This window comes from Lolium perenne, chromosome 1, assembly GCF_019359855.2.
Source record: "Lolium perenne isolate Kyuss_39 chromosome 1, Kyuss_2.0, whole genome shotgun sequence".
NCBI lineage: Eukaryota > Viridiplantae > Streptophyta > Magnoliopsida > Poales > Poaceae > Lolium > Lolium perenne.
Window position 1 is genome coordinate 216,988,693 of NC_067244.2, and position 11,428 is coordinate 217,000,120.

At 51.3% G+C, this 11,428-nt stretch overlaps 1 protein-coding gene across 1 annotated transcript; it reads left to right on the forward strand.

Annotated features, from left to right (window-relative positions):
- The first annotated feature begins 8,115 nt into the window (after positions 1–8,115).
- LOC127325509 (uncharacterized) lies at positions 8,116–11,085 on the forward strand. Its single transcript, XM_051352303.1, has 3 exons — positions 8,116–8,649; positions 9,737–9,855; positions 10,593–11,085. Exons 1-3 carry the CDS (start codon positions 8,212–8,214, stop codon positions 10,738–10,740), a joined length of 705 nt encoding a protein of 234 aa, XP_051208263.1. The 5' UTR covers positions 8,116–8,211; the 3' UTR covers positions 10,741–11,085.
- The last annotated feature ends 343 nt before the right edge of the window (positions 11,086–11,428 follow it).

Sequence of the window (11,428 nt, forward strand, 5' to 3'; positions counted from 1 at the left end):
GTCCCGAAGATCTAAGCCACAGAGGGTACCTCGCGAAGAGTTACAGCCGCCTCTGCGGGGCGGAGAACACCAGAGAGAAAAGAGCTCTCCGGCGGGCTGAGATCCGCCGGGGAAATTCCCTCCGGGAGGGGGAAATCGACGCCATCGTCACCGCCATCGAGTTGGACATCATCTCCATCACCATCATCATCTCCACCATCATCACCGCCGTCTCCACCGCTGGACATCGTCACCGCCGTAGCAATTTGGGTTGGATCTTGATTGTTTGATAGGGGAAACTCTCCCGGTATTGATTTCTACTTGTTATTGATGCTATTGAGTGAAACCGTTGAACCAAGGTTTATGTTCAGATTGTTATTCATCATCATATCACCTCTGATCATGTTCCATATGAAATCCCGTGTGTCCTCGAGAACGTTTGGTCATTATAAGTAAACAAATCGGCTTGTCCTTTGTGCTAAAAGGATTGGGCCACTCGCTGCAATTATTACTCTCGCACTTTATTTACTCGTACTTTATTCAACTGCTACATCAAAACCCCCTGAATACTTGTCTGTGAGCATTTACAGTGAATCCTTCATCGAAACTGCTTGTCAACACCTTCTGCTCCTCGTTGGGTTCGACACTCTTACTTATCGAAGATACTGCGATACACCCCCTATACTTGTGGGTCATCAACACCCCTTGCCTTCGCCGTCAACGAGGCCCCCGGTTTGCCGTCCTTTGGCATGCGCCGGCTATTCCAAGCCCCCTCTCGACCGTCCTGCTCCAAGGTGTTCAGTGATTTCCCTAGTCATGGATTTGGACGAAGAGAAGATGATTGCCACTCTGATAGAGGAAGAGGTCAAAGCTGCCGCGGGAGATTGATGCTCTTAGGTATACAACAAGCTGAGAGTTTTTCTTTCAGTCCGGGGGCGGGCCAAGCCTCTCCTGGGCGACGATGCCACCCGGGAGTGGCTGAGCGAGGAGCCGACCAGCATAGTGCACATAGTAGGTCTAGCTTGATCCTTCCTCGTGAATGGCCTTGCTGGCTAGGAGAGGAAGGGGGGAGATTATAGACCGTTGGATCGAGGTGCAGGTGGAAGGAGTGTGTGGAGTCTGTGTTTCGTTGCGCCGATTGTCAAGCGGTGGCATCGTTTAGCCGCTGCTATCTTCGCCCAAGAGCTTGGCCTTGCCGCACTCGAGAACGAGATGCTCGAGCTTGTCTTCCTCGTTGGGACTTGTGAGGATCTTCTCCAGCTGGCCTCGGCGCGGCATGAAGCGCTCATGTAGGCGGTAGGCCTGCTCATGTACGGCGGTTGTACGGGCAGCTGTGCTTGGAGGCTGCTCTACTACGGCGAAAAGCATCGAGTTGATCACGTTTTCGTGACTGCTTGTAGGATGTTTTGTGCAAAAGTTATGGACCTTCTTGTCATGTACACCACATCTGAGTTACTAAATCAGAATCCAGAATCTTCGCGAGCTTCTTTGTATTTTTCTATCTGGTCTCTCCACATCTATGTGTTCATGTAACATGTTTTCACGAAATCGGTTTTCTTCTGGTCTCCACATCTATGTGTTCATGTAACATGTTTTTCTGTTAATGAAATTATGAAATATGTGGTTTCTTAAAAAAAATGGCTTAGCTCAGTTTTTTCAACTCTTTTTGTGTGTACCAGCCGTACGTGCGGTGAAAGCTGCGACTCTGTGTGGCACGCTCGCGTGCGTACGTGCGCCGACAGCGGCGTGTCGATGCATCGTATTGCCCCTGCATGCCCGTGTTGATGCTTGCACGGATCCGTTGGTCCGTCCCGGCCCCGTGCATGCTGCAGCCTGCAGGGCCTTGGCATCACACGTCGCGTCACGTTGCTGCGCCGATGTTTTCAGGAAACGGCAAGTTCCTCCTCCTCTGTCTCTCTCCACTTTTGCGCTGCGACCATGCAGGGACGTGCCGTGCCGCACTCCGAGATGAGACGAGGCGAGAATCTTCGGCGGCCAATCCGGCGGGCCAGCCACCGCTCGCTACTACCATCCAAACCAAGGTTTACCATAATTGGCGCCCTCTCCCAACGTGCATGTCCGTTTCACATATAACATTTTGAAACATGATTTTTTACACAAACTAACACATAGTTTAGAACATGGTCTACACAAACTAACACATAGTTTGCACCATGGTCGACACAAATATAATTTTTTTTAAAAAGAAGCCAATTATGTTGATTTTCGTATGTTCGCTGCCAAGAAAGAACATTCGAGGACACACCCAATCACCCAAACTGGAAAATCCAGCAAGAGGAGATGGTGCCCTTGTTGGTTCTACCGATGAGGCAAACATCCAGAAACCTCCACTAGCGGCTTCAATTGGCCCGTAGCCAGATTCGCTGCAAAGAAAGAACACTCAACGTTCTAACTATCGGTGTCGTAGCCGGAGTCGTCGGTGTGGTAGTGCCTGCGGCAGGCTGTGTCGTCGAACACCTTGACGATCATCTCGCCGTCCCCCTCGTAGAGGAAGGTGAGCTGGCAGCCGGGCTCGAGGTGGAGGTCACGGGCAAACTTGTCCCACCCCGTGTGCAGGTACATCTTGCCCTGCCCGTCGAACAGGACCTCCACGGTCCAGCGGCAGAAGTTGCAGCTGGCCTCCCGTAGCTGCAAGTGCGCTGGCTCGACGCCGTCGACGAACTCGGCGAACTTGTCCGGTAGCCGCTTGATGACGAGTGGGTCGTCGATGCGGAGGAGGAACTCGAAGCAGCGCTCCTCATGCGAGGACGAGGAGGGCGCAGGCGACAGCGAGCGTGGGGCCGTAGCTGCTCCACCATGGCGGCCCCTGCCCCGGCCACGGGGCCGCCCAGGGCCGCGGCCTCGACCGCCTCGCCGGCCACCAGGACCGGCCATGGACTTCCTCGCAGGCTTGGCTGCGTCGCAGGAACACCTAGGCGGCGCTACGCTCGAGCTTTGTGGAGGCTAGGGTTTCTTTGGAGGAGTGGATGAGGAAGAAGAACGCGCGCCCCCTTTATATAGGCCAGCGGCATGCGGTGGCCGCGGGACACGTGTCGTCACCATTAACGTGGTTGGCGGAGGTGGGCGGCGCAGCCGAGGCATCGTCGGCATTAACGTGGCACAGAGTGCCGAAGCGACGCAGCTTTGCAGTCGCTGGCGCGTTTGAGAAGACGCATCGACGCAGGGTCGCTGCCAGGCGGGCCCGCCCAAACGTCCGCCAGACGCGAGCGGACGTTTCCGGAGGTCCGCAGAGACGCATACGAGGCGCATATTTGGGCCAGGTTTGCGTATCCGCGGACGGCCCGGTCACTATGCATCGCCTCGCTGGAACATGCTCCAGACGCATTTCCGATCACGGCGGACGCAAACGGTCGCTCGCGCCGCTGGAGATGCCCTTAATGTGGAAATCTGTTGCCAATCCCTTGCGTTTATGGCGGGTGGTCGCTACTATATGGGCCGAAGAAATCCGTGCTTATCTTTTTTTTTTTCCTGAAAATGAAAAATGGAGACCCGAGCGTGCTTCTCCCTGCTCGCAAAAGCAAATGTACCTTCTCTGCCCGGACATGCAATGGTACAATCTCCAACCACGGAGTTTTAAACTGTTGATGATGGCGAATTCGCTGATTTGGCGCCATCAATCACTCCGAATATAAAGGGGCCACGCTTTTTTCCTCTACCGGAAAAGACGTCGGTGCTCACGTGCGAAACCGTAGAGTAGAGCGAGTCATTCCAGATTTCAGGAAGTGCGCTTGTACGGGAACACAATTGGTAGCATCTCGTACCGTACGAGCCTACCAACAAAAAATAAAAGAAAGACGATAGCACTGCACGAACCAGTATATTAGCGTTTGATGAACCACCAACCGTAACCGTGAACCGTCGCCGAACGAGTGTTGCTAACTACCGAATCAATCAGCAAGCCTCAATATCCGTAGGTTTATCAGTGCCATGATTTGAGCAGTACAGCAGTGGCAGCGATAGTGTACCAACAAAAGTACAAAACTAGTAGAAATCCTCTCCACTTTGTTTCTAAACGGAAGCAAAAAAGATTTGCCCCACCTCGTTAATGAAGAAGATTGTCCAATTCTTTCAGTGGAAAAGCAAGTGAAAACCGTCGCAAACCCTCTCGCCAGCCGTCATGAAAACGACCGCCGCGAAGGCACTCCTCACCACCTGGTTACCAACATGACCTGCACACACACCACCGAAACAAGGTTCGTCGTCGAGGTTGCTCACCGATACCATCGTCATCACTTCTCCACAAGCCAACGACTCCAACTTAAATCGAAGAATGACTACATGAGACTCTGAAATCTAGACCCGATCACCGAATCCATCTACCGGACCCTCCAGCCGATTCACATCTCCAAGGATGACACCCAAGTGGGAACGACGTAGGAATGCTGCCATCATCGATGATGCCTCCAGGAAGGAGACGATGCCCAAAGCTTGATAAAAAAGGTTGGATACATTTACTTTCGCATCAGAGGAGTAGCCACAGATCTATCTTATGGATGGATCAAATGTTTAGATTTATGTGATTATTTTTTTACACGGAATTATTGAATATCAACAAATTTCCGGATGTGTTTTTTAGTGTGTTCTTGTACCAAATGTATATCTGGCCATGGGAAACCTGGCCTGGCCAGAAATCTCTGGGCTTGGGCCAGCCCTAGCATGGCTATGGGCCGACCCAGTGCCGAAGATTTAGGCCCAATAGAAGGGGTTGGGCCTAGGCTTGAGAAATGTGTGATATCGGAAGAGGCCCTGCTTGAGGCCCACTGAGCTTTTGCAGCGACAGGCTAGGCTTGGGCCTGAAAGTTAGGCCTGATGGCTAGGCCAGGCCACGCCTAAGGATGGTAATGGAGCGGATTTGGACGGATATACCAAAACCAGATCCACCACCAGCCTCGCTCTGCCCCGCCCACGAAAATATCCATGAGCATGATTGTCGCTCCAAATCCAAATCCGTCGGATATCCAGATATCCATGTGTTTTACGCACTATGTACGTGAAAATAAAATATTTAAGCATAACAACAATATTTTAGCAGCAGTTTGATAATATTATTCTAGCATTTTAGCAATAATTATGTGGGTAATGAATAGAAGGAGGAGGAAGGGAGATTGGATGAGAGCAAGCCCACTGTCTGTTGGTGCGTCTCCTAAGTGGAGGAGAGCCGGACTTCCGAAGAGGTTGAAGGGAGGGCCACCGACCAAGCCTTCCCAGAGGGGGAGGCCATGAAAGAACTAGTAATCAATGGTCACGTCTTAGTTTTATCGAGCATTTGGCGATTTTGGTCTCAAGAGAAGGGCAACTAGGTCTAGGTAAAATCCAATGTCACGTGAGACTCACATGTCAGCTGGATATCTATTGGATATCAATGAGGCAAAACCTCTACCCATGTCCACCTCATATGTTATCGGATATCCCATGAAATCCGTGGGTATAATCAACCCTCCATATCCGTGCCCGTGGGATATCAGTGTACCCGGTTTCTTTGATAAAATTGCCATTCTTAAACAAGTCTAGGTCTTGCGTTGGGCTTTGTTAGAGCATGTCTAGTAGAGCCCCTAAACCCTCAAACCTCTATAGCAGTTTTACAGGTTGGAAATAGCCATTTTTGTGCACTTTTACAGGTTGAAAAACAGGGGTAAAGAGTAGAACCCCTAAACCCCTAAAGAATGCAGTTTGAGGGTTCTAGTCTTTGGCTCAACCCCAACCTCTAAAACTGTCATATGCCATATCACAGTTTTCATCACATATCATCATTTCACATATCACAAATATCATCACATTTCACATAAAACAATAATCATTCTAGTTATTATTACAACACCAAATAGTACATTTGAGCACATAAAACAATAATCATTCAAATTGTTACAACAATGTTGGACCATACAACAATAATTGTTCGAATCAAATAGAACAAAGGTAAATCATGCGCCACGGTGCTGCCCATCCAACTGCCACTGGTGCTCGACTAGATCATCACGGAGACGACCATGAGTGGCTGCATCTTCAATCTCACGATGTGCTTGAAGAAAAGCTTCTACACGAGAAGGGTTTCTTTCCGGTTGCACACGTGTGCCAACATTGTCATAGAAACAAGGCAAGTTTAACCCCCTCTCATCTTCTAGGATCATGTTGTGTAGAATCACACAACACTTCATGATGTCCACCAAGGTTTTCTTGTCCCAAAACCGAGCCGGACCCCGAACTATGGCAAACCTTGCTTGCAAGACACCAAAAGCTCTCTCTATATCCTTGCGGGCTGCCTCTTGTGCCCTTGTGAAATGAGCCTCTTTTCTGGACAAGGGCACCCCATTTTTCTCCTTGATGGACTTCACAAGAGTTGCCCATTCGGGATAAATGCCATCGGTGAGATAGTATCCCATTGAGTAGTCATTGCCATTGACTGTGTAGTTGCAAGTTGGAGCATCTCCAGAAATTAATCTTTTAAACAAAGGAGATCTATTGAGCACATTTATATCATTGAGTGTTCCCGGCAACCCAAAGAATGCATGCCAAATCCATGTGTCCTCCGATGCCACGGCCTCAAGCACAATGGTAGCATCACGGCTTTTACCGCAATACATTCCATGCCATGCCTTTGGGCAATTTTTCCATGTCCAATGCATGCAATCAAGGCTACCTAGCATCCCCGGCCATCCCCTTTTTTCATTGGTTTCCATCAATCTTTTTGTATCTTCCTCGTTTGGTGCTCGAAGGTATGTCTCACCATACAAACCGGATAACTAACTTAGCAAATCTACGGACGGATTCCGTGGTTGTATCTTGCCCAATGCGAAGATACTCGTCCGTGTAGTCCGCAGGTACACCATAGGCCAGTACCCGCATTGCCGCCGATATCTTTTGGTATGCACTAAACCCCATGATACCGGCGGCGGATCTACGACGCTTGAAATATGTGAAGGCCGCCTCACAGTCGGTGACAATCTTCACAAATAGACTACGGCGCATTCGGTACCTTCTGCGGAAGAGGCGAGGAGGGTATGTCGGTACCTCGGCGAAGTAGTCTTCCATCAAATGCTCGTGTCCGAGAGCGCGGTTCCGGTAGATGGTGGTTCGCCCCATCGTCGACCCTCTCCTCTGATCCATCAGCTTCGCGGTCTTCAAACGATTGCACCTCGACGAGGAGGCTCATCATCTCGACATCATCGTCTTGCAACAACTCATCAATGTTGGAATCGTCGGATGTCGACCAATCCGACGAATCCGACATCGAGTCCGTGACAACGTCGTTGTTCATCTCCATCTGCAAAAAAATCAACCGTCAATTAGTGCTACAAAATGAAACAAAAGAAATGAAACAAAAGAAAAAAAAAGAACATACCTTGACCGGGGCGGCGGCGGCTAGGAGCCGATGCGGAGGAGGCCGGGGCGCGGGGGCAAAGTGAGGAGGCCGGACGCGGCGGCAAAGTGAGGAGGCCGGACGCGGCGGGAGGCGGCAGGAGGCCGAGCGGGAGGAGGTCGGGGCGGGAGGAGGCGGGCGGCAGGAGGGCCGAGCGAGAGGAGGCCGAGCGGGAGGAGGCGAGGCGGGAGGAGGGCGGCGCGGCAAAGTGAGGAGGGCCGAGCGAGGAGGCGGGACGCGGCGGAGCGGAGGAGGCCGGACGCGGTGGAGGCGGGCGGAGGAGGCGGGCGCGGCGGAGGCGGGCGCGGCGGGGCGGAGGCGGCGGCGGCGGGATCGGGGGAGGAAGAGGGAGGAAGAGGGGAACGAGCTGAATGTTCCCTCCCGCGCGTGTCCGAGACGACTACAGGTCGGGGACGGGTTGGATTGCCCAACCCTCGTTTCTACAGGCCAAGAAGGGATTCCCAGGTCCGATCTGGGAATTTTTTTACAGTTTTACAGTTTTAGGGGCTCTAATCTTTGCGATTTTTTCGTCAAAAACTGTAAAAAAGCGATTATTTTTACAGATTTAGGGGTTTAGGGGCTCTACTAGACATGCTCTTAGGCCCGGCCCGAAACCTGGCCCGGCCCAAAAGAAGGTTTTGTAACCTCGAAAAGTTACCGATCTTTTGGCAGTTTCATGCGCGTATTCACCCGTGTGAGTCGTGTCCTTTTCAGAGTCCACCCTATCCTTATTACTCCCGCCACTGCCCTGTCTCCGCTTTAAAGCAAGAGAACCAACGTTACACACACACCGCACTCCCAAAGCACACCACCGCACCGCACCCAGCCGACAGCTGCGCGGGGAGGAGAGATCGATGGGGAGCAGCGGCGGCAGCAGCGAGTACTTCCTGCGCCAGCTGAGCTCCAGCGACGGCGGCAGCGCGCCGGCGCCGCCGCACCGGCAGCCGGAGGAATGGGAGTGCGGCCTTGGCGGCGGCGGTAGGCGCGGGTCGAGGCGGTGGTCCGGCAGGAAGAAGCCGAGAGCGCGGGGCCACCGGCGGGGCGTGGGCGGCGGGTTATGCGGGGGCAGGGAGGAGGAGACTGCCGCGGGGGCGGCGGGGAGGAAGCGGGTGATGGTGGTGGTGGACCAGAGCTCCGGCGCCAAGCACGCCATGATGTGGGCGCTCACCCACGTCGCCAACCGGGGCGACTTCCTCACGCTGCTCCACGTCCTGCCCCGCGGCGGCGCCGGCGAGGAGGCCTCCGCGCTCGCCAACTCCCTCGGCTCCCTCTGCAAGGCCTGCAAGCCTGAGGTGCGTCTTCAACCTTGTTCTCGATTCATTTGCGGTCTGTTTTTTCAAGGATTTCAGTGTTATCTAGAGCACGAATATAGTAAGATGGCTGACATTGTCTATGGCTGATTGGCTGTTAAGAGTTTGATTTGACACTCTCCCCTTTGCGACCTTAAGTGCCACAGAGGCGATTTGTACTTCTCATACTACTGTACCATCTTATTTTAGGGCCTTGTAGCCATACTGTTCAGGTGTTTTAGAGTCGGCATTATGACCTTAAGTAAGTTTCCTTAAAGAAAGACCCTAAGTAAGCGGTGTCACACAGTACAGTAATTAATCGAGCTCTGTTGAGATATTACACCACAGTATGACAGAGTAGCTGTCAGTAAAACAAAATTCATTTTAGGGTCACGGGTCCTATAAACAGTGAACAAGAGGAAATATGCTATAGTTCGACCGACACATGATATTTGGCCTTTACAAGCATAAAAGCACAGCGCACTTAACATTTCGAGCTCCCTAGATGGATCAACCTGTGCTAGCGGCTAGCCTTGTTGGTCCTGTGGCTTCTCTGAGATCTAATGCTTTTTGGGACCCTTGGCCCACCTGGCGGCAAGAGTTACGCTAGGCAGAGATGGATCAGAGTGAGAACGTTCATGAAAGTAAAAGCGAGGGAATCATAGCTAACTTTCCGTTGATGAATCATGGCAGTCAGGGCTAAAAGCTACTCCTCAACTTCATAAAAGCGAGGGTCACCTAGCTAGATGCCCAGAATCATGCCCGAAAATCTCTCAAGTTTTGTACTAGCCTTCGTTAGTGACAATTACACGAATTTCCGTGCCTAGTTTGGGCTAGGATAAGATGAAGAGAGAGAGAAGAAGAACTGTTGTGATGATTTTTGATTTGAATAAGAAACTAGCATCTGATGAGTGTACTTCACTGGCGACGACTGAATGTTAGCAGTGTGTGCAAATGCACTATTCCTCGTCGTCTAGCCCGTGGAACGGGAGGGGGCTCGGATCGTCATCATCCCCCCACAGCGACAGTGTCCCATACTACAGTTACAGTGTTACTTATTACAGCGTTGGTTTTGGATGAATTATGTTAGGTGGAGGTGGAAGCGCTCGTGATCCAGGGGCCCATGCTGGCCACCGTGCTGAGCCAGGTGAAGAAGCTGGAGGCGTCGGTGCTCGTGCTCAGCCAACGCAAGCCCTCGCCTTTCTGCTGGTAAGCATGCACCCAGCTCGTACTACACTACCGCTTTACAGTTTACTTCACAATGTGCATATGCGTGCGCCATGTTTGCACATGCATCCCTCGTCGAGGAATCGTCCTGCTAGAAAGGTTAGAAAGGAGAGAATCTGACATTGCTGGCATAGCCCATCGGGCTGCTGTAAAGGCCATCGTCCTTTAGAAACCAAAATATTGAGGGCTTTTAGCAGACAAGTGTAAAAAAATTCAGATCATCCCATGCATGTGTGATGAATTTCAGAAGGGAATTTTAGGATTTTGGCAGCTTAATCAGGTCGAACTTTTTGGGCTGAGAGTAAGATGTATTTTGGGGAAGAAAGTTCAGAAAGTTCTTCAGATTTCAGAGCTGGGACACTGCCTTTCTGTGGGAAAATAAATTGGTACTGTACATATCAAGGGAGCTATGTGCCCATCAATAAACCGGAGACGCCTCTTTTACTGTCCTTCAGCTTAAACTCTAGACTAGACTAGATGAATCAAGTGGCGAGGACCCATGATGGGGGGCACCGTGGGGCTACTGTACCCTGGCCACTGCAGCATTGCTGACTCGCAGCTGCAGCTGCTGTACTATGTACTCATGCGGTAGTTTAAAACCCCACGGAAAAATGTGTCAGGCTCTGAAAAAAAGTTACCGAGGGAAAGTTACCTTTTCTTGACAGTGTAATTAAGCTGCCATGCTTGTTCCATGCTGAGAATTGGAAACAAAAATGCAGCTTCATGCGGAGCAGCGGCGAGGTGCTGGTGGAGGAGTGCATCAACAGGGCGGAGTGCCTGACGCTGGCGGTGCGGCGGCAGAGCAAGGGCGTCGGCGGCTACCTCGTCAGCACCCGCTGGCAGAAGAACTTCTGGCTCCTAGCTTGAGAATTCTTCACAAGAGCTGATCAGATGAGCCTCCCGGGAAATTTTACTATTCCTACCGATCGAGGCTGCAACTCTGAGGCTGAGGCTCCTAATAAGTGATCACTGCATCATCAATAGACTTTCAGTATGTTTATTTGTGTGCGTGCTTCTTCTGTGTGTGCGCATGTGAGTTGTTAATTAGCAGTAGCTCTCACTTCACTTCACTTCGCTGATGTATGTAAAGCCAAAAGCTGACCCGCTTCATGCAAACCTTTTCCTGTGTGTGTGTGTTTGTTTGCTGATGTTGTGCAGGACATACAATGCGTAAACTACCATTTGTAATAATTGTTTGTTTGTGTGTGTTTACTGAGTGAGTGGAGCATCATCTGAGTTGTTTGACCAACTGTCTCTTCTCACACGATCGTCCTTAATAATTGTTAATGTGTGTATGTTTACTGAATGTGAGTGAGAATCATCTGAGGTGTCTGACGAACTGTCTGACGGAAAGAAAACGATTCCAGCCCGAGGAAAACCGATGGCTGAAACAACAGAGCCAACACCGCGCGCATGATGCTTGCTGTCAATGGCGATGTACGGTGCCCCCGTTGCAGGGTGCAAGTAAGACTGGGAGAGCTCTGGATTCCATCAACATCTTCAGTTCGTACGCAGGGAGGGGAAGGGATCAGAATCATTGCGCTGCTGGAAATAG

Excerpts from the sequence above, each read along its gene's own strand:
- LOC127325509 (XM_051352303.1), top strand. The coding sequence starts at position 8,212 with ATGGGGAGCAGCGGCGGCAGCAGCGAGTACTTCCTGCGCCAGCTGAGC. Across the intron at positions 8,650-9,736 it reads GCAAGGCCTGCAAGCCTGAG|GTGGAGGTGGAAGCGCTCGT; the intron begins GTGCGTCTTCAA and ends GAATTATGTTAG. Across the intron at positions 9,856-10,592 it reads AAGCCCTCGCCTTTCTGCTG|CTTCATGCGGAGCAGCGGCG; the intron begins GTAAGCATGCAC and ends ACAAAAATGCAG.